Source organism: Carcharhinus amblyrhynchos, chromosome 11 (genome assembly GCF_965287045.1).
Source record: "Carcharhinus amblyrhynchos chromosome 11, sCarAmb.v2.hapA, whole genome shotgun sequence".
NCBI classification, from domain to species: domain Eukaryota; kingdom Metazoa; phylum Chordata; class Chondrichthyes; order Carcharhiniformes; family Carcharhinidae; genus Carcharhinus; species Carcharhinus amblyrhynchos.
Window position 1 is genome coordinate 19,281,654 of NC_137334.1, and position 27,970 is coordinate 19,309,623.

The 27,970-nt window shown below is 41.9% G+C and overlaps 1 protein-coding gene across 22 annotated transcripts in view; it reads left to right on the forward strand.

The window, feature by feature from the left end:
* Positions 1-27,970, forward strand: part of LOC145349950 (poly(rC)-binding protein 3) — a 154,604-nt gene that overhangs the window by 117,804 nt on the left and 8,830 nt on the right. For 11 of the 22 annotated variants that reach the window (XM_080198659.1, XM_080198655.1, XM_080198656.1 and 8 more), the window contains 9 exons: positions 1,857-1,880; positions 2,366-2,398; positions 2,499-2,615; positions 3,392-3,523; positions 5,306-5,446; positions 10,091-10,210; positions 16,800-16,841; positions 20,129-20,297; positions 23,933-23,985. In XM_080198659.1, coding sequence (XP_080054785.1) covers positions 1,857-1,880; positions 2,366-2,398; positions 2,499-2,615; positions 3,392-3,523; positions 5,306-5,446; positions 10,091-10,210; positions 16,800-16,841; positions 20,129-20,297; positions 23,933-23,985 — 831 coding nt within the window. Of the gene's footprint in view, positions 1-1,856; positions 1,881-2,365; positions 2,399-2,498; positions 2,616-3,391; positions 3,524-5,305; positions 5,447-10,090; positions 10,211-16,799; positions 16,842-20,128; positions 20,298-20,704; positions 20,784-23,932; positions 23,986-27,970 lie in introns of all 22 variants that reach the window. The other 11 variants (XM_080198667.1, XM_080198677.1, XM_080198670.1 and 8 more) reach the window with 9 other exon arrangements.

A 27,970-nucleotide genomic window follows, 5' to 3' on the forward strand; every position in this document is an offset into this window, starting at 1 on the left:
CTCTCTCTCTCTCTCTCTCTCTCTCTCTCTTCCCCCCCCCTCTCTCCCCTCTCTCTCTCTCTCTCTCTCTCTCTCCCCTCTCTCTCTCTCTCTCTCTCTTTCCCCCCTCTCTCTCTCTCTCTCTTCCCCCCCCTCTCTCTCTCTCTCTCTCTCCCCCCCTCTCTCTCTCTCTCTCTCTCTCTCTCCCCCCCCCCCTCTGTGTCCCCCCCTCTCTCTCTCTCCCCCCCTCTCTCTCTCTCTCCCCCCCTCTCTCTCTCTCTCTCTCTCTCCCCCCCCCCTCTCTCTCTCTCTCCCCCCCCCTCTCTCTCTCTCTCTCTCTCTTCTCTCTCCCCCCCCCCGCCCCATTCAATTCTTAAGTAGATCCTGCACAGTTCTGTTTAAACACAGCTTTTTTTCAAGGATTAGCTATTAAATCTTATTGAGCCTTCAGTAAGGCTGGTTAATATTTTCTGTATTGACATTGTGTCTCTGCCAGTGCAATGCAAGGATTATTGAATATGGTGCAATTCTTCAAATCAAGGAGCTCTCAGTCCTGGATCTGGCAGGGATATCAGTTGTTCTGGTTGGTAACTCTCAGCAAGTGGAGGAGGGAAATGATTTTTTTTCTTGTCTGTCTCATGTTTGAGGTTGATTTAGCCTGAAACTTTCAAAGAAGAGAAAGGGGCTGCCATGTTGCATCATTGCTTTCCCCCTTCAAGTGCAGATTAACAGTGTTACCCGCTGTGCAGTATGTCAGTTGGTTCGTAATCAGCTGAATTTAAAGAATTTTGCCCTTTCAGGATCCTGTGTTTATTACTTCCAACTGAGAGCATGAGAAGGAAAAAAAACTTCTCCGAGACTTTTGTTAGTCCTCCAACTTGGGCCATGTACAGGAACAAAAGTAGCAGTGACTTTAGACTGACTCATAACTCTGTCTTTCTTTCTCATTGCATGCCTCAGGTTATATCACTTGCTGCACAGCTCTCCCTTTATCCTGTGTGCAGCTTCATTCTGGTGCATGTTTACCTGGCACCACTGCCTCTTCCTTTCATGCTCCCCATTTCTTTGGAAGTAACAGTTTCTCTCTCATTGGTGTACGGTCTCACCCCATCGCTTTTGGCATCTGCTTTCTTATTCCTGTACCCATCAAGTTTCTTTGCATGCTCTTTTCCTCTCCAGCCCTACCCTCCATTAATGCTAAGCCACAAATTTCCACCCTCCTCTGATGTTTTTTCTTCCCCTCCCCCTCCCCCTGTCTTGTTCATTCCTCCTCTTTGTGCATCATCTTCCCCTTCTGTCTCTCTGCATGTCCTCTATGTCCTTATTTCTTCCTTTCCAGGAAATACTGTTTATTTATTAATGTCACAAATAGGCTTACATTAACACTGTAACAAAGTTACTGCGAAAATCTCCTAGTCGCCACATTCTAGCACCTGTTTGGGTACACTGAGGGAGAATTTAACGTGGCCAGTGCACCTAACAAGCACGTCTTTCAGACTGTGGGGGAAAACCAAGTGTATTCTGAGCAATCCTTTTCTCTTTTTGGATTTTGAGTATTATATTTCATGTCACTTCAAATCTTTGTTTAATGGGATTTGCTTATTTCACAAAGCCACTGAACTATTGCATTTATAAAATTTTCATTTCTAAAATTAAATAGCAGATGAATTTAGAATTTTGGATATTTGATTTCTCCAATATCAAACTGGTTATTTAATACATTTGGTTTCTGCAGTATTTGAGATTTGTGTGAGATTTATTTTAAATAGTTTAATGCCTGTGTTAGAATGTGCCACGAGAAATTTTTGTGAATGAGTTCAGCAATGTGCTACTAGAGAAATTGGGCTGCAGGGTGAACATTTTTCTCTCTCTTGCAGGAAGTTGGAAGCATCATTGGAAAGGTTTGTATTGATAATTTTTTACTTTGTGCTTATTGGTAATGCTGATCAAATAAACTTTTCTCACTATTTGCAATCTCATACTGAATGCATAAATACTTGCTGCATATGTAGCTAATGTCTTACAGTCTCCATACAAGGAACTTTTCTTATCTACCATCTTTTCTTCAGGGAAAAACCTTTCCAACTCTTTATGGCTTGAGTGATGCTTCCTTTTTTAGTTCTAGCTGACAGAAGTGATGCTTGCTGTTTGTACCCATTACAATTGCCACAGTCTAATGAATTCATGCCATTTGAATACAAGCCTGCAGACAAATCACTATTTCCATGGACAAGGTGCTGTAAAATGTTTGAACTCTTATCCACAGATATTTATTATGTACTATACTGTTGACTGCATGCCAGTCTATAACCAATGTTATATCCGTAGATTAACATATTAGCATATATATGGATATACCACATGATTTGTATATCTTCTTTTTCAGAAAGGTGAGACTGTGAAAAAGATGCGCGAGGAGGTAGGTGAACCTTTTATTTGGTCCTTAAGAGTTTCTGTGCTTCTGCTAAGTAATTTGATTTACCTTTCCTACAGTAAATTGGACATCTTGACTGTTTCAGAGTGGTGCGCGCATCAATATCTCGGAAGGAAATTGTCCTGAGAGAATTGTAACCATCACAGGCCCAACTGATGCAATATTCAAGGCATTTGCAATGATTGCCTTTAAGTTTGAGGAGGTAAGAGACTCCATGGAATTTTAATAGTGCAATTGGGTTTGGAGCCATCCTTCAGAAGGTGGGAAGGCGTCGTAAAGAGCAGCTTCCTGTGGTGGATGGGACGGAAGAATTCCCACTGATATTTGCGAGCTGTGGAAGTCAAAATTAAAAACCAGTGTTATTAAATGCAATAAAAAGAAACTGTTTTCTGAGTCCTCTTCATAGTAATTTTTTGGTCTATGGAAGAGTATAGGCTAATTTCTGACAGCTGAATCAAACAATGCATTTTTTAAGTTTATTTATTAGTATCATAAGTAGGCTTGCATTAACACTACAAGTTTCTGTGAAAATCCCCTAGTCGCCACTCTCCGTTGCCTGTTCTGGTACACAAGGAGAATTTAGCATGGCCAATTCACCTAACCAGCACGTCATTTAGACTGTGGGAGGAAACTGGAGCACCCGGAGGAAACCCACGCAGACACAGGGAGAACGGGCAGACCATGACCCAAGCCAGGAATCGAACCCGGGTCCTTGGTACTTTGAGGCAGCAATGCTAACCACTCTCCCATCATGCTGCATTTCAATGATTTGTACCATACATGAGTTTTAAACTAATATATAAACTACAGTGTGAAATTTGAGGATTCAAGAAGCACGGGCAAGTTTTATTTTCAAATGTTGCAATTTTCTAAATGTAATAGCTTGCACAGATTTGCACAATAATTAACATTTGAGCTGATTATTTTAGAATGATAACACAACCTATAACACCAAAATTATTTGTTTTGCAATTTTAGGACATTGATAATTCAATGTCGAACAGTACAGCCACAAGTAAACCACCTGTGACTCTGCGACTTGTTGTGCCAGCCAGCCAGTGCGGATCACTGATCGGAAAAGGAGGCTCCAAGATCAAAGAAATTCGTGAGGTCAGCTTTTCTCTCCAGAGTAGCTCACTTGATCACAGTTGACCTTAGAATGTTTTATTTCCGATGTAACGCTCCCTGTTAAGTTATGACACAGTACGTTGTAGTGTAATCACAGCCAATGCAATACCAACTCAGACAGATGGTTATAGTTTGCAGTCTGAGTTGTCTTCAATCTGGTCTTACCTGCCAATGATGAAACTGAGTAACCAGTTTTCAGCTGGACTAAGATGCTCCATTTTGAGATGGTGTCAAACGGTGTACGTAATTTACTGTTGAAGCTTAAAATGGCATAACAACTGTTTGCAACCAGAGATAACTAATGAAGCTCATTGAATGATACCAAACAGAAGGAGGCCGTTGTGACCTCTGTAACGTTTAAGGGCATTTAGGGATGAGCAATAAATGCTGACCCAGCAATGCCCGGACCCAATGAATTAATATTTTTAAAAAGTGCTTGTGTTACCTCTTAACCAAATTAGTTGCACTCAGTTTTTTATCTTTCAAAAGGTTTTCCTTTTTCAAGTATATATGCGACTCCCTTTTGGAAGTTGCTACTATCTCTTTCAACTGGTACATCAGAAATCTGAAACAAATTCTCATCTACCGTCTGGTTCTTACATCAATTACCTTAAACCTGTATTTACTGTTTATTGAACTTTCCTGCTAACTTAAAGAAATTACCTTTAATCTATTAAAGCTCTACATAATTTTGAGCATCTCTATTAAATCTCCCTTTATCCTTCTCTGCTCCAAAGGGAGCAACCCCAGTTTTTCTACTTCTTCCATATAACTGAAGCCCTTGCTGCTACTGTGTGTCACAAAAATGTCATCTTCGACCATGTTTTTTTTTTGGTGAGGCACTCCCTACACTTCCAAGCTACTGCTGCAGTTAATGACATGTTCCCAAGGACCCCTGTCCTAAATTTCAAAAGATTGTGTCTGGAAGCCAAGAGAAAGTAGTGCTGTCATTTTTACTGCTGTAGAGCTGCAGAAATCATGCTAGTAAATTAATAAACGCTCAAGAAATGATGCTACAGTGTCAGATTCACTATATGTAAATACATGGTTTAACAACTGCAAACGGGAACGTAATGCTCAAGCTGTTTATTGTCTCAGCTCCAAAGGCAACAAAAATGTTTTCTTCATCTGCTGCAGGACGGTTTCTTGTCAGTCAATGCAGTTATGAAATTCCATTGTCCGCAATCATAAATCCATAGTGTAGGCTGATTTCCAAGCGTGCTTATTCATCACCAGGAGTCAAGACAAGTTTGCTTTACAATTTTGATTAATGATAATTAGGAGTATTATTGTTCATAAGAAAAAGCAATTTAATGGCATTAACTACCATATAAACAATGTTAGAAGTTGAAAAGTCAACAACGAATTCCTCATTGGTTAGAATTTGTTTTGCTCAATTTATGTCACATAAACATGGTTACCCTGTGATGAAGGAAAGGATAATGGAATTTAATTTTCCATTGTAAAAAACACATTAAATTCTTGACGTATTTTAACATTTAATAGGTCATGACCTTAATCAGACTTGAAATAAATTATACTGTGTTCTCCCTGTATTTTTTCTATTCTGGCATCAACATGTTGAGGCACACAGACTAATTGAAATGTGTCACCTACACATAATGCAGGCATGTTTCACTAAACTGGCACAAAAGGCTTGCTAATGCAGATTATTGTTGTAGAATAATTGTCATTTTTCCAGATTCTGGAACCACATCTGCGGCTTTAACCCATCCATGTTTTTTTTTCTTCTAATCTTTCCAGTCGACAGGGGCTCAAGTCCAGGTGGCAGGGGACATGCTGCCTAATTCCACTGAGCGTGCTGTGACAATCTCTGGGATGCCAGATGCTATCATCCAGTGTGTGAAGCAAATATGTGTGGTGATGCTGGAGGTAGAGTATAAGGCGAGCATCAGTAGCAGCAAGTTTTTAAGGAGGGAATGATCGATTGGGATGGTGCTGCAAAGGAGATCAACTGCCCTGAGAATGTCTGGTTTAATTATTTTGTTACAAAATATAGGGTATAAATATATCAGATGAAAGGTTGATGACCTGTCTTCAGATCTTACAGTCAACTTATTTTTCCAAGCTCGGTTTGTTCTGCTATTTGTTTTTTAGATGACTCTCAGTAAACATACAATAATAGCAATCTAGTTATTTCTTCCATTAATTTATATTCTAGTTTGCCCTATAAAGTTCACGTATGGATACTCAACTCGGAGCTCTGTTGGTATATTCTTGATGTACCTTCCAAGTTGGCCTGTTCAATCAATCAATTCACTGAATTAGTGAGAAGATTATTCCTCAAGTAGCAATGAATAGTCACATTTGGCCAGTCATTTCCATCCTGCAGGTTTCAAAGTCATTTCCATAATGTTAGGAGCAAAATTTAGAACCATTTTACTTGGCATTATCTGTTTCATTACAGTTGTGGGGGAGGTGGCGAGGAGCCCAGGTTGGAGAATTTATTCTGTACAATAACTGCAACAGATACTTGCCAAAAGTTTTCAGCAGCATTTGTAAGACCTGAAGTATGAATAACTCCATTCATATCGCCAATCCCTTTTTTTATATAAAAAGAACACATTTTTATTTTGCTGTGGGTTTTGAGCCTTACTGGCAACACCAGTGATTGTTGCCTATCCCTTAATATCCTTGAGAACCCACTGATGAGCCAGTTTGTTGAATTGCTGCAGTCCAGCTGGTGTTGGTGCACCTGGTACAGTTTAGGAAGGGGGCTCCAGGATTTAGACCCAGTGACAGTGAAGGGATGTGATAAAGCTCCAAATCAGGATTGCATCAGAGTAGTGTGTGGCTTGGAGGAGAACTTGCAGGTGATGGTATTCCTAAGGGTCTGCTGCCCTTGTCCTCCTCGATAGCAGAGGTTACAGTTTTGGAAGGTACTGTCTGGTGAGTTTCTGTAGTGCATCTTGTATATAATGTGTACTGTTGCCACTATGTATCAGTGATGAAAGGGAGTGAGTGTTTAAGGTGATGGAAGAGGTGCCAACCAAGCAGACTGCATTGTCTTGCATGGTATTGAACTTGTGTTAATGAATGAACATTGCATTCATCTCAATATTTGGAACATATTTCATTTTACTTGTACTGATTTGTGTTTTTTTTGTGAAGGAAAAGGCTTTGGAGAGTTACGTGAATTACCTGTTGCCCAAATCCCAGCCTCTGACCCGCTCTTGTAGCCTCAGTACCTATAAAACATGAAAGGTATTAACAGGGAAACGTTCCTCAGAGTTACAGGTTTATTCATTATTTTGCATAAATATCTTAACAAATGCATAGTATACAAGCATGGCTTGCAGTAGCAGCTTTATACCAGGTCAGCTTTGACAGGGTTTCATCTTTAGGCAGTGAGAGACTGTTTCAGATATAGCTTGATATCAGAACCACTCATCTGGTCGCCAGTGACGTCCGGTTTAAAAGAACAGTGTTATTTTTTGGAAAAGTGTTCTCAATTCAGTTCATTCTGTAAGGATGAATATAATTTGAAAATTGCTGGGTAAAGTTTCAAAGTTTATCAGCTAATTCTGCATCATCATTCTACACTGGATATTCTTCTGAATACAACTTCACCTGCAGCAAGCAACTTATTCAATGACAATTTTGCCACTGAGTAGGGTTTGTACACAAGAACTATTAAAAACAAATTCTTTAAAGTGATGGGACAATCAGATTGAAGATTACATATGCACATGGCCATTATGTTGTGGATTCTGGAAATGTTCAACAGCAAGGTATGCCTACCTCTGTTTGCTCACATTAACTGGAACCTAACCGTAACCAATTTTAAGGTTAGCTATGAAATTAGTAATCTTTTATTTATGAGAAGCCCAGATATTTCTAAAGCACCTTTTCCTTCATGATCAAGATCTCTCTCCTTCATATTAAAGTATAGTCTTACACTCATGAAAAGTGCTGTCAATCACCTCAGCCAGACAGCATTGCTCAGGAGTTCCTAAACCCAGACATGTCCAACTGCTTCATCACAACCTTGCCTCCATCATAAGGAAGGAAGTTACTAATGATTGCAGTGTTCAGCACCATTCACAAGCCCTCAGATACTGAAGCAGTCTCTGTCCTTATGCAACAAGACTTGGACAACATTCAAGTTTGGGTTGATAAATGGCAAGTAGATTTGCACCACACAAGTACCAGTCAATGACAATGTCCAACAAGAGAGAATCTAATTAATTTTCTTCTGACATTTACTGGCATTACCACTACAATTACAATGAGCATCGTTCCCTCAACTCCCCCCAAATTCAGAGAATAATGATATTACTTGTGTTGCTTCACTTGTGCTTAAGAAATGCAAGCGTAGCTTTGTGCTCTGGTATATAAATGCTCCAATGCGCTAATCTCCAATCTGGACTCTCTCCAGAACAGCAGGCACAATATTTCCTAGGTTTCCGTTCTAATCGTGGCAAGTTAGTTATCACAACCTTCTAATATTCACAGTAGGTGATTTCACACTAGATAAATGATAGAAGTTGGGGAGGTGTTTTCACTATCACCCATTAAATAAGAAGTATGGGTTTTACGTAACTTGCATTAGACTTGCCAGCTCTGTAGGTAACTGTGAACGTAAGTGAATTAAATTTCACTCTGCTGTCACCAATCACGCCATGTCAGTTTATTCTGGTTATCAGACCAGTGGAAAGTGAGGAACCTTCCTGGAATTTAAAAAGATTGTATGACCAGAAAGATTTTGCAGGATGGGGCACGGTCATTTCACCTTCCTTTCCCCTTCTCAGTGCTGTGTGAAGGTTAGTGTTATTGAGGTGTCTCTTGAAGATGCAACTAATGCTGGTTATATTTGCATTTTGTGAATCTGTTTCTCCCATTCTTAGCAATCTTCCAGCAATCAATTGTAAGTAGTATTAGCAGTAATAAGTTGCTGACACTGACTAAGTTGCATTCTGGTCTGGAAATGGAGTAGTGTATGGAGGAGAATTCTTTCCATTAAGCCTCAAAGTATATTGAAATACCTTTGCTACAGTTCCACTTTGATTGAAGTGAAGAACAGCAAATATGCAAAATGCAATCGCTAAAGGAGACTGGTGAGGTAAGGGGCAATTTGTTGTAAATTAGGGATTAGATGCCTTCAAATGAATTAAGTATTTCATACCTTTTCACCAGGTCAAATGTGAGGGCTTTTATTTCCGTATCCAGTTATAAGACTTTAGAGCATCTTGATGTTTTCCTGAAATCTTCAGTTACTTTATTAAACTGTTAATTGTTGCAGTGTTTGTTAGAAAAAGGCCATTTATCCAGGTTGACCAAGTGTACCCAATTGTTTGTCTATTCATTGGCAAATAACTCCATCTTGTCCATGATTCTTAAGCATCATTGATACTCCAACAGACAAAGCAACAGTATGTAATAGTCACCACTTAATGTAGATGGACTCTGCATTGCATCTGATCATTATTGTAGCTGCCTAGAGTGCTTGATTGTGTCACTTGATACACACAGGCAAATGTTCAATTTCTCTGATGCTGAAATAGAAGTTCATTGCAGTTTCACAATTTTGTTTAGAAAGCCATCTTGGAAAACATAAAGTTCCTGCATGAAATGAGGTTGGCATAGCTTCTGCTTGATTACAGGTAGAATGAATTTACAAAGACTACCAGTCCCTCACCTGCTTAGATAGTTGTTGCATTCCTTTCAAATAAACGTACCTTGATAAACTTCATCTATTGAAAGGTGAAGCATACATGCTGGCAAGTTAAACACAGTTACAGTTTATTGCATCCAGCAAACACATCAAACAATTATATAGTAAGCATGCATATCCTCAGTTGGGTCTAGAGTAAAGCAGCTACTTTTGTCTTGGCCTCTGTCGACTACCTCTACCATCCTGCCAACTTGTCCTCTCTGGTTCACACATCACCTATCTTTACAGCCTCTTTTGAGCTTGCAGTTTAGCCTAACTGGTAGTCTTTGTAAGCCTGTACCATGAGTTGAAGTTATACCCTACCCTATTTTATGTGGGAACTTAAGATTTATCAAGGTGGATTTTTTCAAGGTGAAAAACTTGAAGTTGTTATGAGCTTCCATTTCTGCGGCATCCCAAATTCAAGCTTTGCTCCTAGACTTTTAGTTAACCCCTTCCATTTGAAATACATTTTCAGAGCTAGATAGGAGCCCTTTTGGCTTTGTCCAAAATCGTTTTGCTCGGAGATTGGGAGGACGGTTGGGGATGGAAGGGCTATTGGGATGTGGTGGGCAAATTATGGTTTGTGTTCTTTGAATTACTTTTTGGGGATAACGGAATATTGAACTGAAGCACTGAATAATTTGTATATAATTGACAGATTCTCTGATCCAGATTTTTTTAAAATTAAATGTCTAACTTTGTGATGCATTTTTCTGTATTAATTGAATTCTAGCTAAAAAGGAATATTGCAGTTAAATGATTCATTGTAATTGTGATGTATTTTCTGTGTTTTGTGATTGAATTTACTTTTTTTTTCCAGAAATGAACCTGTTCTAATGCTGTTTCTAACATGCTTTCCCTGTCCCTCCTAGTCCCCACCGAAAGGTGCCACCATTCCCTACCGCCCAAAGCCCGCCTCTGCCCCCGTCATTTTTGCAGGTGGCCAGGTAGCAGCCAACCTCAGCCTCTTACTGCAGCACCAGCCACTGCCTGTTAGTGCATTCAGGTTTCTCATCTTCACTTGCATGTTGTATCCTAATGGCCACTAAACTGTGTCAGAAACTGCTTAGAGTGTGTGTGTGACGGGGGCTGGGGGAGTGTGTGTGTGACGGGGGCTGGGGGTTGTGTGTGAGAGACGGGGGCTGGGGGTTGTGTGTGAGAGACGGGGGCTGGGGGTTGGGTGTGTGTGTGAGATAGGGGTGGGGGTTCGGTGTGTGTGTGAGACAGGGGTGGGGGTTGGGTGTGTGTGTGAGACAGGGGTGGGGGTTGGGTGTGTGTGTGTGTGAGATAGGGGTGGGTGTGTGTGTGAGATAGGGGTGGGTGTGTGTGTGAGATAGGGGTGGGTGTGTGTGTGAGAAGGGGGGGGTGTGTGTGAGAAGGGGGGGGTGTGTGTGAGAAGGGGGGGGTGTGTGTGAGAAGGGGGGGTGCGTGTGAGAAGGGGGGGGTGCGTGTGGGAAGGGGGGGTGCGTGTGAGAGAAGGGGGGGGTGCGTGTGTGAGAAGGGGGGGGTGCGTGTGTGAGAAGGGGGGGGTGCGTGTGTGAGAAGGGGGGGGTGCGTGTGTGAGAAGGGGGGGGTGTGTGTGAGAAGGGGGGGGTGTGTGTGAGAAGGGGGGGGTGTGTGTGGGAAGGGGGGGGTGTGTGTGGGAAGGGGGGGGTGTGTGTGGGAAGGGGGGGGTGTGTGTGGGAAGGGGGGGGTGTGTGTGGGAAGGGGGGGGTGTGTGTGGGAAGGGGGGGGTGTGTGTGGGAAGGGGGGGGTGTGTGTGGGAAGGGGGGGTGTGTGTGGGAAGGGGGGGGTGTGTGTGGGAAGGGGGGGGTGTGTGTGGGAAGGGGGGGGTGTGTGTGGGAAGGGGGGGGTGTGTGTGGGAAGGGGGGGGTGTGTGTGGGAAGGGGGGGGTGTGTGTGGGAAGGGGGGGGTGTGTGTGGGAAGGGGGGGGTGTGTGTGGGAAGGGGGGGGTGTGTGTGGGAAGGGGGGGGGGTGTGTGGGAAGGGGGGGGTGTGTGTGGGAAGGGGGGGGGTGTGTGTGGGAAGGGGGGGTGTGTGTGGGTGTGCGAAGGGGGGGTGGGGGGTTGTGTGTGTGTGACATGGGGGGGTGTGGGGGTGTGTGTGAGAAGGGGGGTGGGGTGTGTGGGGGTGGGGTGTGTGGGGGTGGGGTGTGTGTGGGTGGAGTGGGGTGTGTGTGTGTGGGGTGGGGTGTGTGTGAGAAGGGGGGGGTGTGTGTGAGAAGGGGGGGGTGTGTGTGAGAAGGGGGGGGTGTGTGTGAGAAGGGGGGGGTGTGTGTGAGAAGGGGGGGGTGTGTGTGAGAAGGGGGGGGTGTGTGAGAAGGGGGGGGGGTGTGTGTGAGAAGGGGGGGGTGTGTGAGAGAAGGGGGGGGTGTGTGAGAAGGGGGGGTGTGTGAGAAGGGGGGGGTGTGTGAGAAGGGGGGGGTGTGTGTGAGAAGGGGGGGTGTGTGTGAGAAGGGGGGGGTGTGTGTGAGAAGGGGGGGGTGTGTGTGAGAAGGGGGGGGTGTGTGTGAGAAGGGGGGTGTGTGTGAGAGAAGGGGGGTGTGTGTGTGAGAAGGGGGGTGTGTGTGTGAGAAGGGGGGGGTGTGTGTGAGAAGGGGGGGATGTGTGTGAGAAGGGGGGGGTGTGTGTGAGTGTGCGAAGGGGGGGTGGGGGGGTGTGTGTGTGTGACATGGGGGGGTGTGGGGGTGTGTGTGAGAAGGGGGGTGGGGTGTGTGGGGGTGGGGTGTGTGTGGGGGTGGGGTGTGGGTGGAGTGGGGTGTGTGTGTGTGGGGTGGGGTGTGTGTGTGTGAGAGACGGGGGGTGGGGGGTGTGTGTGTGTGAGAAGGGGGGTGGGGGGTGTGTGTGTGAGAGATGGGGGGGTGTGTGTGTGAGAGATGGGGGGTGTGTGTGTGAGAGATGGGGGGGTGTGTGTGTGAGAGATGGGGGGTGTGTGTGTGAGAGATGGGGGGGTGTGTGTGTGAGAGATGGGGGGGTGTGTGTGTGAGAGATGGGGGGGTGTGTGTGTGAGAGATGGGGGGGTGTGTGTGTGAGAGATGGGGGGGTGTGTGTGTGAGAGATGGGGGGTGTGTGTGAGAGAAGGGGGTTGGGGGGTGTGTGCGTGAGAGAAGGGGGTTGGGGGGTGTGTGCGTGTGAGAAGGGGTGTGTGTGTGCGTGTGAGAAGGGGGGTGTGTGTGCGTGTGAGAAGGGGGGTGTGTGTGCGTGTGAGAAGGGGGGTGTGTGTGCGTGGGGTGGGGGGGGGTGTGTGTGCGTGGGGTGGGGGGGGGTGTGTGTGTGAGTGACATGGGGGGTGTGTGTGTGTGTGAGTGACATGGGGGGTGTGTGTGTGTGAGTGACATGGGGGGGTGTGTGTGTGAGTGACATGGGGGGTGTGTGTGTGTGAGTGACATGGGGGGTGTGTGTGTGTGAGTGACATGGGGGGTGTGTGTGTGTGAGTGACATGGGGGGTGTGTGTGTGTGAGTGACATGGGGGGTGTGTGTGTGTGAGTGACATGGGGGGTGTGTGTGTGTGAGTGACATGGGGGGTGTGTGTGTGTGAGTGACATGGGGGGTGTGTGTGTGTGAGTGACATGGGGGGTGTGTGTGTGTGAGTGACATGGGGGGTGTGTGTGTGTGAGAGACATGGGGGGTGTGTGTGTGTGAGAGAAGGGGGATGGGGGTGTGTGTGTGAGAGAAGGGGGATGGGGGTGTGTGTGTGAGAGAAGGGGGATGGGGGTGTGTGTGTGACAGAAGGGGGATGGGGGTGTGTGTGAGAGAGAAGGGGGATGGGGGTGTGTGTGTGAGAGAAGGGGGATGGGGGTGTGTGTGTGAGAGAAGGGGGATGGGGGTGTGTGTGTGAGAGAAGGGGGATGGGGGTGTGTGTGTGAGAGAAGGGGGATGGGGGTGTGTGTGTGAGAGAAGGGGGATGGGGGTGTGTGTGTGAGAGAAGGGGGATGGGGGTGTGTGTGTGAGAGAAGGGGGATGGGGGTGTGTGTGTGAGAGAAGGGGGATGGGGGTGTGTGTGTGAGAGAAGGGGGATGGGGGTGTGTGTGTGAGAGAAGGGGGATGGGGGTGTGTGTGTGAGAGAAGGGGGATGGGGGTGTGTGTGTGAGAGAAGGGGGATGGGGGTGTGTGTGTGAGAGAAGGGGGATGGGGGTGTGTGTGTGAGAGAAGGGGGATGGGGGTGTGTGTGTGAGAGAAGGGGGATGGGGGTGTGTGTGTGAGAGAAGGGGGATGGGGGTGTGTGTGTGAGAGAAGGGGGATGGGGGTGTGTGTGTGAGAGAAGGGGGATGGGGGTGTGTGTGTGTGAGAGAAGGGGGATGGGGGTGTGTGTGTGTGAGAGAAGGGGGATGGGGGTGTGTGTGTGTGAGTGTGAGATGGGGGGTTGGGGCGTGTGTGCGGTGCTTGTGAGATGGGGGGTTGGGGCGTGTGTGCGGTGCTTGTGGCTGCTTGCGAGGGGGCAGGAGCGTGAGTGCCTCTGTGTGTGTGTATGTGTGGGGAGCAGGGCAAGGGTGAAAGTTCCTGTGTTGGGCGGGGGTAGTGAGTGTGTCGGGGGGGTTGCACGTGTGAATGCGTGGGATGGGTGGGGAAATTCAGTGTGTCTGTCCATGCTCCCACTAGTGTGTGTGTGTGTGTGAAGCTTCAGGACATCCCAAATGTGCAACTTGTCTCAGCAAAGATAGTGTCTATATGTTGAGTAACTATTGCATGCTTTGAAACCAAAAAGCTTTCATGTTACTTGAAACTTCTGTTGTTGCTATTAATTTTAAACACTGATTCAGGGTTGGAAACATTCTTATTTAATCATTTTTCAGCAGTTAACTGGATAGTAAATGGAATGGCCTGCTAAACTTTTATTTGAGATGTTTTAATTAAATATTTGCCAGTGTTGAAGAATCATAGGATTTTCTGACTGGATCTACATACAGTGCTTTACCCTTCATCCAAAAGGGAATTTAATAAATCATTGTAACAGTGTTTTCATTATAGTTGAAATATTTTGCAATTGAATACTATCTATGGGCCATTATTCCAAAGTATTTCATTAATCAATAATGTCAGACATAAGTTATCCCATTTATGTATGATGATGTGTGCTTGCATTGCCACAAGCTGAGTAAGTGAACTTCTCTGATGCTTCTGAGAAACATGATGGTGTTGCACTGCTTCAGTTCTTGGCATGTGCTGTGCCATTGAGTGATTTTGGTTTGTGGCTGCAGTTTCCCAGTGATTGCCACTTTCTGCCATTTTATTATGCATAGTTTCACCTAGAATTCAGATACCTTGCCATGGGAATATAAAGAGCTACTTCTGTGCCTCTATCCAGTGCTGATGGGGATGGTGAGACAGGATTTTACACACACGCTTTGTGGCACGAAACAGGCCATTCAGCCTAGCCACGCTGGCATACATCTTCCAGCAAAATAGTTCTCAGATGAGGAAGATGTCCTGGAAAAGAATGGGGAGGGAAAGAAGAGAGGTTTTTCAGCTAAAAATGGTGACAGCCAGTTATATTCAGTGCAGCAGTAAATAACAGATAATGCTTTGAAAAGTCATTGTGTAGAAGAAGAAAGATTTACATTGTGGCTGTACTTCTGAGCAGGAGTTTACCAATGTAGCTTGCTGCAAAGTTCTGAGGCCACTTACCCAAGGCATATGCTGCCAATTCAGATGCCTGCAACAGGAAAAGACCCCAGCATGTGTAACACAACAGATTTTGGGAAGTGATGGCCAGGCACACTTCTGAAAGACATGATGGCCCCCTAATATTGTAGATACAGTTGTATAGTAATAGGAGATTTGTATTTTAACCCAGTAAAAATAATTGCAGCCAAATTGAAGATTGCTGTTCACTAAGTCATGTTTCAGATCTCTTCAGTTAGAATCTTTTATAAAAGGTTGACTAATTCAGAACTTTTTCTGCTTTTGCGATTACTCTTGTATAATTTCAGTCTGAAATATTTTTTGCTTTCTCTTATTTTTACTTTGGTCATCTATTATGCATGCCCAGATCTTTTTAAGGCTCGAAGTAAAGCCTGCACTAACATAGTTACAAGCTGTGTAAACAGAGCGCACAGCCTCTTCAGCAGAGGCAGCTTAGACTTCTGTGGTCACTGTTTGAAACAAAGTGCCAAAAGTAGCCATTCCAGCTAATTAAGGAAGTAGGATAGTTAGTTACCAAATAGTGACTTGGGTATGAAAGAGAAAGAGAGCATGATCAGTTTGAACTGGGACTATCCAGCTGAATTGCCCCACTAAGATGGCAGTCAAAGCAACCTAACCACAAGGTAAGTGTAGGAGATTGTTGACTTGACAAACCTGATGTTTGATTTTTCTGAAATGTTATGTGCAAAAATGTAAGATGTTGAAAGTAGGAAAAACAATGGTGCTGTGTCAGGGCCAATATTGAGGTATTGGTACAGATACTTTCACCTACACAATGCATGCATTCCAAAAAAAATTGAAAATCTCAAAAGACTGGTTCAGTAGTATTTACCTATGCTGAAATCGAGTTTATATGCAAATACTTCCCTCACTCAAACTGCCCTGCTTTCAATATCGTGTAGAAACTATTTACAATCCTGCAACATTGACCTACAGTATATCACTTCACAAAGTATATCACTTTCCTGTTGCAAATCCTGATCGCTGGCATAAGGAAGCAACATGTTTGAGTAAGAGTATCATGATGCTCCCAATGAGCATCCAGAGAGTGGTTTTTGCTCTGTTGTCATTCACTGCACTCTTTGCAAGATTTTCGGGCCATGTTTTAATGAATTGTCACCTAAATATGGTGTTTTAGCCCAGGGCGCTCATTCTTGGAGCAGTCTTCCCTGAAAATTCTGCAGCATGTGATTGGTGTCGTAACATAGTACCAGAGTTGCAGCTTGATTCTGGCTGCACAGCTGTCTACAGTTTTGGTTTCATATATTTGTCTTTGTTTTAATAATGAAGTAACAATAATTGCAATTAGCAGTGGGATGACATGATTACGCCACTGTGACAACCCACACCCTGCTCCCACACGTTCTTTGATGTATTAAAATTAATACAAATGGAGCATGTGTATAGTCTCTGACATGGACAGCATTTAGAACGTGTATGTGCATATTTAGTGCAGAATTAGCTTTGCAGAAAATTGGTGGTGAAAGCTACCTGGGGAGTCCCTCCTCTGGGATGAATGAGTGTTTACCAAACATGGCACAGTTATTTGCAGTTCTTCGGGTTACCGTTTGAACTGGAACCACTATTACATGCTAAAAGTAAACACAATGTCCAGTGGGCTAATGCCTTCAAATAATTATTCGCTGTCTTATGATCTATGATTTAGCTACTTTCTAATTTAAAATGGATACTGCATAATTTACTGTCTGCTAATGTTATTCATCCTGTCTTTTGCCAGCTCAAAATTCTTATTAAATAAAAAGGTGGAATTTCATGTTTTTCTCCTGCAAATTTATTGGCCAAAACCTTTGCTGAGACATCATGCATTACAGAGTAGGGGATTTAGACAAAGCTCAGGTGCTTGCAGTGGTGCTAACTATGGATGGTTTCTCAAACGTGGAACTTTTGAAGAAGATTTTTTTTTCATTTCACTTCTACAGGCCTATACAATTCAGGGACAGTATGCCATTCCACACCCAGATGTGAGTTTTCCCCCCTTTCTACCCTAATCATGACTTCAAATAAATAAAATGCATGATTATTACATTACTATTAATGAATATTAATACTGAAATGTTTGATTAAGATTTCACTAGTTGCTTTTGTATTTGTGATCTTTAGTAACTTGTTTTTAACTGACCACTTTGTTATATTGTAGTAATGTTTACAAGAGTATTTGATGGAAAATAAGTGTCTCACTTTCTTGAAGTGACTCCTGATACTCCATTATTGTTCCACATCCTTGGGGATAAAGAATGCTTCCAAACAAGAGTTGTGTAGCCGAATTCCATTTAAAGCTATTTTCCTCTGTATCCATCAGGAAAATAAATATCAGTATTGCTTCTAACCCAGCCATCAATTCCAATGAGAATAGTGCCTCCTTACTCAACACAAAGAAACCTGCACAAGATGAATAATAAATAGCATGGACCAGATTTATTATAAAGCTGTAATAACCTGATATTATTAAGCTTTGTACCCCAATGTGAACACTGGGCAGCTGCTCAGTGCCAAGATAGGAGTGGTGTTCAAAGATCATATTTTGAAGTATATACTTTTCAGGACAAATAATTGAGTTTGTCATGGAACTTTAAAACTGCAGAACCTGAACTTCCACATTTGAAATGATTTGGAAAATTGTTGATAGAGCAACATGAGTAGGCCATTTAGCCTATTGAATCTTTTCCACTGCTCAGTTTGATCATGGCTGTTATGATCCTAACTTCAGTCAACTTTCTTGGTCTCATTCATTTATACCCTTATCGAAGAAAGATCTATTATCTCCAATTTAAACTTGATGCGCGTGCATCAGCTACTTTGAGAGTTCCATATTTCTTCACACTTTCTAGAATTATTTCTTGGCTTCTCTTCTGGATGGTCTGACTCTTGTTTTGGGGCTAAAGACCTCCACCAGCAGAACATGTTTCTATCTATCCTCTCACTTCCTGACAAAATGGTAGTAATCTCAATCAAATCACCTCTAAACCTTCTGTATTCTAGGATTTATAGCACTAGATTGTGATCTATCCTCATAGTGTGTGTGTGTCTGTCTGTATTCTGGTGAATCTGCACTGCAATCCTTCCTAAATCAAAATATTCTTTTGAAGTCTATGTAGCACTGCAGGTGCTATCTAGCCAGAGCTTTATATAGCTGTGGCAAAACTCCGCACTGTGCCCCTTCCTCCTCCAACTTTATATTCTAGCCCCCTAATTAGGCTAACATTCCTATTTGTCTTTTTGACTTTCTATGTACCTGACTGCAACATGGATCACTTAATCTCTTTGGATCACGGTGTACTCAGCTTTATACCATTACTCAGATTTATCTTTGCTTGCTCCAAAATGGGTGACATCTCACTTCTAAAAACTCCTGTTGTAATCAGTCTGCCAATTTGTATCTCTCTCTGTAATGTTATGTTCCCGAGTACACAACTTAGCAAAGTTTGCTGATGACAAGTATAGCTATCTGGTTCTCTGGTGAAAATTAATAAATATAGTGAATAGTTGAGGCCCCAGCATTGATGCTTATGGGGCAACACCAGTCATTTCCTTCCAACTCAAGTGGACACCCGTTATCTCTGTCGTCTTCTACCTCTCTAACCTGCTCATTAATTTCCTTCAGTTCCATGGACTTCTGAATTTTTCTAATGGACCCTGATGTGGAACTTTGTTGAATGCTTTCTGGATCTCTACATTAACATCCGTCAATATTCTTTTGTCTCCTACCAGTTGCATCCTCAATAAATAATTTAGGTTCTTAGGAATCTTTACACGTACTTTGGTTCTTTCTAATCGTCATATGCACTGCATCAAAGGGCTGTACAATGTGCCTGGTGGTAATGGTGAGAGCTGTGACTGTTACAAGAATCCTCTGGAAAACATACCTCCCATTAAAATGTGATACCAGAGAATACTTAAAAATATGATTGTTAATCAGCACTATTAGTAAAGTTGTTTAATGCTACATTGAACTTGCCAGTTTAAAAATACTTAATTCAAGCATAAGGGAGCATTGGTGCTACCCTGTGAGGACTACTGAGAGAATTATTCTGCATCTTGCTGGGTAGAATTTCTACTTGTTCTCAACCTCTCTCAGTTCCTTGCAGATGTAGCTCAGTGACAGCCACTGAAGAATAGGTTTAGTTCTCTGCCATTCCAGCTGAGTGAAAAAATACTGCATCATCTCGAACAACAAAAAAACATTTGTACAACAGATGCAGAAATAACACACTCCCGTGTTAAGAAGGACATGCAAAACACTCAACTTCAGTAATTTTCTGAGTAACTTTTAATCATGATTTTCCTATCTTTTTTGCTTATTTCAGTCTGTCAGCTTGGATTTTTTTATCATGTAATTTCAAAATAAAGGAACAGCCACTTCTGTATTATGTGAAAGAAACTGAATGTACTCATCTTCTAAATATCCACAAGTCCCTCTTCAATTTTGCATCTTTATTGTCTGTAACTCACTACAAAATCACATTACCTGATAGATATTTTCCTACGTGCTACTTTTACTGATGGCTGTTATTATTACACTCTGAATTATTCTGGTGTAAACTGGTGAGATATCTGAAATTCTACAGAGGCCTTGAAATTTATGTGCATGATGCTAGTGCTGAAATAAGTCAGTGTGCCTTAGTACCTCAGATTGCTTCCTGATCATCTTTAAGTGGAATATGGCTCATAATTCTTCCCTACCTAGTAATCTCCACCCCCAAGCATGTTGAATACCTTCATCACAATAAGGCACACTAAGTGAGGTTTCAAACATCCAATCCTCTTAATATCACATATTGTAAGCATCTTGAACCTATTAAAATAAATATTTTATCACCTTAGTTTAGGAAGGGTGGGATTAGGAATCACATAACCTCCCTTCAGTTTCCATTTGATTCCTTTCTCTTGGTAACATGAAATGTTACTGTGCTAACTGTACAGCTGTGCCTGTTGAATCGGTGGTCTTAAAACACTTATAACCATGCGGTGAGGTCCTAAAATGTTAATGTGGCATGGTAAAATAAACAACCTGCCCTTACTGAGCAGTTAAAAACACTCCTTGTATTGTAGGTTTGAGTCACAGAGCTGCCTAAAACCCAAATCCTGCAGCTATATGTGTGACAAATTTCTTCGATGCCAGCAATATTGGATGCTTAATCTTCCAACCACACTTGCAGTGAGTTCCTTCATTTCTCAATCAGACAGCAAGGCAGGATATCTCATGTTTTTGGAGCACCTCAACTCTGACACTGGCCATCTTGCTCCACAGGATGCGTGCCTCTTGTCGACTGAGTATAAAGCGGCGCTGGCATCGACCTTGTGGAGAAGTCCGCAGCTTACTCAAACGTCCTCCCAGCTGAAGGAACCTGCATGGAGACCAGAATCCTTGAGAGGGAAAATGGAAATAAAAAACTGTAATGAAGAATCAGGAACCTGGGGTATGTTTGAGTCCCAACAGAGGCTGATTCTCTTGTCATGCAGGTATAGCTACCTCTTAGATTAGGCACCAGATAAGTCTGGCTTGCTGGCATCCACTTTCAGAAAGACCTCAGCAAATTTCTGGCCTTTTTGCAGAGCTGAGCGTTTCCTCTTGTCTGCCAGGAGAATTCCATGGTACTTGTACCAGCCTTCCCGATCAGATCCTTTGATGTTGCTAGACATTAAGGGTGGGACTTAGAAAATTTACAATTTTCAAAAAAAAACATCTTATTTTCCATCAAATTGTTTGCCATGTTGCTGCATGGTTCATTGTTTACTGCCTCTATTTTTTTTTTGTTTCTAAGAGTAGTGTTTGTGTTTATTGTACAGTAATCAGTTAGTTCTAATTTCCCCTCCTACCCCTCAGCAGTTGACCAAGCTTCATCAGTTGGCTATGCAGCATACCCCCTTTACTCCCCTTGGGCAGACCACCCCTGGTTTCCCTGGTACGTACCCACAGTGCCCTATTCAGCTCCTTTTCTCGGCACCTCTGTTTTTCTCTCTACTTCTCTTTCTCTCTCTGTCATAGTTTTTAAACAAATTGCAATGAATGTATGTATTCAGTGCTTCAGGGTTTAACCTAAGCTTACTTAACTAGTGAACTTGTAAGATAAAACTGAATTAATTTCTATCATTCTTCTATTGATAACTTGCTTTTGTTTCTAAAAGGAAGTGAGTGTATAGTTTGAATGTGGATCAGTTTCTCATATGTATTTTAAGTTAAATTGTTAATCCAACAGTGTCTTTACTACTTATAGTGTCAGTGGAATGAGCAACTATTAAATGTTAATTGTTTCATGTTTTATATATAAATTCGCACTAAATAGCAAAATAGGTAGTGCCTGTTTCCATGTTTGACAAAGTAATTTGAAATATCAGAAAGTTTATCTTTTTTAGTAAACTGTTTAATTTCCAAACAAAATTTGGTTGATTTGATAAGTATATAAATGTCCTGAAGATTAACCTGCAGCAAAACAGCTATGCACATTTCTAATGATTTTCACAAATTCTGCATGTCTGATGTATTAATGCAGCCTGACTGATGTCAGAATAAAGTAGCAAATGAAAACAAATGACTTGCCCTGCATACTTAGCTGAATTTTTCCCCAAACCAGAAAGGTTTTGCGGAATCACAATACAGCGAAAAGAGTCAATGGCTGATCTGATTGTAGTTTGATAGCCAGGATCTTTGCTCAGCATGGAAGTTTCCTATAATGAGATGTTCCAGTTCATGTGCAATTCTAATGGCGGTTTAAAATAATTACAGCTGATAAATGCATGGTTTCTAGTAACTGTCATGCAGGACGCTGCAGTGCATGTTTTAGTCCTACTTTGCACAAAATTACATGCATTGCATCTTTATTTCATGTCTAAAATATATAAATAATTAGATCCTGATCTCAATGCAAGTCAAGTGCATGGGAGGAGTTCTATTTGCCCATTGCACATGTGCCTCTTGTCTGAAAGCTATCCACTTAATCCCATTGCCCTGCCCTTCATACTCTTGTAATCGTTTCTAAATCAAAAATTTATCCACATCCTTTTTTAAAGGCTATTTTGGTTTCTGGTAATCATATAATAGATTATGCTAGATGCAGTAACTGTTATAGAGTCTAATCTAAAAGCTTCAGCAAAGACCTGCTGTGATAAGAAAAGATGAGTGATTTGCATAGAATAAGCTCATGACTAGATGACATTATATAGTTAGAAGCTGGATGCATATCCACTGTTGCTAGCCCTTGGGATAATTAGTGCTTCTCATTATTGTCATTCACTTTAAATCATGTCTATCACTAGCTAACTGTGATGCAATTATATAGAAATCTGCAAAGTTGAAAATCAAAGTGAAAAGTGCAACATTAAAACAACAAAATTAAATTAATCCAAATTGCACAGGGGAAGAATGCAACAGGACAATGAGCCTTCTCCCATCACACTGGGTGCTTAACATAAAAGACATCTTCCACAGCAGACCTCCATCTCATGATCCATATCTGCGTGCTTGTTACAAATGGAAAGTGCCTGAGCTAAAGGCTAGCAATTTACATCACCACTAGAAATAGTTGAGGATTTCCAGCGAGATTCCTGATCAGTTAAAAAATGCCACAAGAATAACGATTTACTTTAACCCAATTAACAATTACTGATGAAAAATAAACCCATAAGTTATATCAGATTGAACAGCAAGAAAATAATTTGAGAGCAATAAAATTTTTTGTGCTAGTTTAAACACATCCCAAGAAGGTGTATTAGTTTAGATGGATAGAAGCACTATGGAGTTCACTATATAACGTGATTGAGTAATTCAGACCAGTGCACTTAATATCGCAAGGTCTTTGTATCAGTAGAAAACTTGCATGCCAACAGTTCACATGTTATCCTGATGAGACAGTCAGCAAACAGTAATATAAGTAAATCTGAGTCTGCTTTGAGCTAATGCTTAATCTAAGCAGTTGTGTTATTTTCTTTCACTGGTGACTTGAGCCAGAAGAATTTGGAAAATTTAAGAAATAGTAACCAGAACTTGAATTTTTTTTAAAAACTAGCAATTAGCTTCACCCCAGTTTTACATGATAACATGTAAAATAGATTTTTGTAATTTTGAAGGATTTCTTCTGTCACAAGCTACCAAACAAATCTCAAGTTACTGATGCTTTTAATTATGCGCAAGAATTGTGGACCTCTTTTTTTCATGCCTCTAATGCTGTGCATTTAAATCGCTGGCTTTGAAATTTACTGAAACCCTGCTTTTGTTTCAGCAACTCTAGGCAAGACCGTTGTATGAAACATCTAAGTTGCCAAGCGTCCCATCTCTGCAAGGGCCAATCCTGCTGATGGAAGATTTCAAGACCACTTTCAATGCAGATCTTTAGTTGATGTAAAGGCTTCTAAGAGCCATTTTGTCCCTAATCTTATCCATTCCTCATAATCTCTCTTTGAAAGTGGAAATGTAACATCAACTAGCCACCTAAAATCAAAAAAGAACAGATACAGAATACATTTTTCAAAAATGGAGTAGACCCTTTTAAAATCTAAAATGATTAAGATCAGAATTAATCTAAACGTTTTCTGCAATTCTGCACCTCTGATCTGAAAAGCCTAGGTGATTAGTTGCTGCAGGACACATGACATACATTTCTCAGCATTGAAACCAAAGGAAATGCATTGTGCGCATAGTATAATTTTTTTTTATAGAGACTGCATTTCAATGTCATACCTGAAGCAATTTTAGTTTACAGGCCTATTGTATATTTTGCCGTGATGTAGTTGAAAACCACTTCGTAAGGCAAAATGAAGCTTAAATCAACCAGATTTGTGCAAAGTTTTACCAATATGCAAATCCAATAAATCCTTCATTTCTACTCCAAAGACAATTTACAGAGGTCTTTGTGAAAATCATGAAATGGGAGTCTAATTTGTATGTAGCAAGAGAAACTGGTCAAGGATCAATTTGACAGAGTATGTGAGAAATCAGGAACAAACCTGGTGTGTGGAACTGAGCCTCTAATTCAAATGTGCAAGGCCTGAGGATTGCATTGTTGATAGCCCACCTCTATGCTCCATTGCTAATCATTAGTTCCTCATATTTCCTTAGGTTTGGATGCCAATCCCCCGGCCAGTACTCATGAACTCACCATTCCCAATGATGTAAGTGACTTCCTTTGGATAAAACTGTTACTTGAAACTCCTGATTATAAAAATATTGTCTTGATGCTGATGTTGGCTGTGACTCCTTGTGACTGAGTTTCTTCTTCTTTCTTTTCCCTCATACTTTAATTTCAAACTACTTGATGGGCAGATGATCTGCATGGTTTTTGCAAATGCCACTCAGAGGCTGACTTCTAAAAGACAGTGAAGTAATCAGAAATGATTTACTGTTGATTTTACTCTCTTGTCCTCATGGACAAGTACAAAGTTTCATAAAAGTAGCCATCCTCTTGATTGACAAGATAACTAAATCTGAGAATATGGTACAGTGGTTAGCACTACTGCCTCACAGTGCAAGGGACCTGGGTTCAGTTCTAGCCTTGGGTGACTCTGGATTCTTCACGTTCTCCCTGTTTGTGTGGGTTTCCTCTGGGTGCTCTGGTTTCCCCCCACACTCCAAAGATGTGCAGGTTAATTGGATTGGCCAGAATATATTGGCCCTTCGTGTCCCAAGATGCAAAGGTTAATTAGTGGGGTAAACATGTGGGGTCTTGCAGATAAGGCTGGGGTGGGCCTTGGTAGGATGCTCTGTCAGAGATTCAATGTATACTCAATGCGCTGATTGGCCACCTTCTGCACTGTAGAGATTCTCTGAGCAACTGTAACTCACCCTAAAAGATTAAGATGGAGATGTTTCAGTTTATATTTTAGTCCTTCTTTAAAAAATTTAAAAAGTATAGGTTTTATTGGAATTTAAAAAATTTAAACATCTAAAATATTACACGTACCAGTCAATAATTTTGAAGATTGCATTAGTCTTAAAGTGTTCCCTAAAGGATCGGTCCATATAGTTTTATTTTTCTGGTAGAAAATAATATTCAATATATTTTGAACTAATTTTTTTAAAAAATCTATGCTGCATGCAAGAGGATAAAATTTATATAAAGCATCTTATAAAACTAAGAGCAAGATAGGTATCCACCATGACACTTTGTAAGATAGCATTCAAATATAATTGAAAAGCATAATGCATTAAATTTGTTTGTTCCAACTCTAATCAGCTAATACAAGCTGTCTTCAGGAAATAGGAAAAGGATTATAAAAACAATATTGTAGCATCGCATGCAAGCCTCAGATTTGTGAAGTATCAGTGCACAATTGCAGTTGTTTCTTCAGGTTGTTAGAATATTACAACAGTATATGTTGTATGAAATTTTGTACAACAAGGTTTGAGTCAAATTAATCTTGGCTATGTGACTTCCTACTGCTGAGTGTCTCCAAATTGCAAGTTTGTCAGAATTCACAAAAAGAGCATAGATTATACTACATTTCACATAAAAATAGAAAAGGCTGGAAAATCTCAGCAGGTCTGACAGCATCTTTGGGGAGAAAATAGAGCCAACATTTCAAGTCCCTGAAGATGAAGTTGTTACAAGCCCAGTGGGTTTCTTCTCTTGATCATTTGAAGATAAATAAAGTCTCTGGATTTTCATACAAAGTTGTGGCCAAGTTTCTGCTGAAAGGAGCAATACTCTGGCAGGGGGAATAAATTAACCCCTTTCTCACTGCTGGAATTGACTGGTTGTCAGGCAGGGTTCTGTACTAAGTCAGTGGGTGATGGTTCTTCCTCATTGTTTGTCCCCCACTGACCCAAGGTGTGATATATCAAGCTGGTTTCAATCAAATGACTACATGGTCAATGCCTGTATTATCCCCATACATTATGCAATGTTATCAGTCATTGCTACACATTGGAGCGTGAATGGCAGCCGTATGTGATAAATTAGCTTCTTCTTACCTCTTTTTGTTAACTTTTGAATTGACGAACACCGAACCCAGAAGACAATTTCAGAATGATTTGAGTTTCTGTAGGAGCTGTAAATCCCACCAAGAGTCTCATGGTTTGAATGTCCTTTCAAGGGAGGCTCCTCCATACACAGACATCTTAATGATTTTTCAGAGACGCTAGTTAGCCCTTGTCAAAGCGCAAAGTCAGGAAAAGTCTCCTGGCCTCAACTCCCTTCTTGAGTTAAGATAAATTGCCCATTTGTCATATTTTTCTTGAGGAAGTAAAAATCTCTCTAAGTTCACACATACCACATGAGTGTCAATGGTAAATAGTCTACATTTTCCCCACTGAGTGCTAATGCAGTACAAATTTTGTACAATGAAGGTTAAATAATTATGAAAGGTGTTCCTAATTTTCATACACATTTTCGTGAATGAAAGTGCCTAGATAAGATATTGTGACAAGCTGCGCTGGAGATATTGACTGTTCACTTCTTTTAACCACCTTGCTAATTAAAACGCTATTAAAACATGGATTTTGTCTTGAGACAATAGTATAATCTTTGGTGGTCAATTCTGTATTAAACATTTTCTAGTGTGGCTTAGGAGCACCAAACAGTCAGTGTCCATAGGCCACAGCTACCAGTGGTCAGTGTCAGTGTCTACCATCTTCATGTTGTGCAGCTACGGTGTTACAATCTCTGCAGTCAGCCGCCGCCTTGTACAGGGTCACAAACCCTACATCACACATACCCTTCCTCCTGCAGGAACTGGGAGGTTCGAGAAAATGCTGTAGGACTCCTGGTGAGTTCAGGCAGTGTAGCACTAGCATCTGGAACTTTCCAATATCAAGTGAGTCGATAGCTTTCAATGTGTCTTCAATAATCTAGTGTCTTCATGATAGACAGGCTCACTGGTGTATAGAATTTCCTCAGTGGCCATGTTCTCCAAGAGTACAACTCGTGGTACTCCATTTATTAGTTCAACTATTTACTGCAGTCAAAGATACCACGCCACGCCACGCCACCACCACCACCACACACACACACCCCCCGTATCCTCAGCCATGCACAAACTCTCTCTCATACACGACTGTCCTTGTCAAGGAAGTTGGTTTCTTTGCTGGTGGGCATGTTTAACTTTTCATCCCATCATTCATGCCCCGAGCATTTTCTTAATGGGAAGACATCTGTTTAGTTTACAAAATTGTAACAAACTAATTGGTGCAGTTCTGAGCAGTCTGTTGGATTTTACTTTGAGCAGCTCTTAGTACGTGGAGAGTCTTCTCACCCAGATCACTCTGTAATTTAATGAGTGGATTGCTTGGCACCGACGCTGGCTTCCATCACAATAATGTTAACCTCAAGCCAGTGAGCATTTTTCTGCTTTTGCTTCATATATGTTGAGTGCACATTGTTGTAACTGGTGTCTCAAAGCGTGTTTCATTTTGCTTCTGCACTTGTGTGGGAATGCCAAAGAGCACCTGTTAAATTGAGTCAAGTAACTGTTGATTCTTATCTCAATAAGCAGGATGGCTTACATAAGGACAGCCTTTCTGCTTTGAATGAAAATGCTTCTAGGATTGAAATCCTAACCCTGGTGCACAGTGTGACCGGTATCTAAAGGTGTTGAGTGAGTCACATCTTGTGGTGATCTGATCCACCTCGTGCCATTGAATATTTCTATGACATTTTGTGGCATGTGGTTTGTTCTGAAAGAAAGTGTTAGTTACACAAAGTTCCAAAAGCAAAGCTCAAGTACTCTGCCTCAGACATCATGGCTTGGGAAATGAGAACAGTGTGCACCCTACTCTTGCATTGAAATTCCCCATAGATAAGGGTATTCTGACTTAGGGACTTGCTGATAACAGTGTGATGTTTGTAATAGAGCATAATACTTGTGAGTTTAACTGGCCCCATTTGAGTTGAGATGGTAGAGAACTACTTTGATTCATTAGTTTGAGGAGGCGGGGGGAGTGTCATCACCTCACTCGTGTATTTGCTTTGAGTTCTTACCCTGTCATGTGCAGTGACTTCCTTTGTGATCCACTCAGCAAGCCTCTTGTGGAAAAGTTATGTCGGATGTTTAACCTATCAAGTTCCATGTGGATCAAAGTTAACTTGTGTACTCCTGACCAGCTGCACATTTTCTATCAGTCCACTGTTCATGCTCCTAATCTTCCAGCTTGCCACTCAAG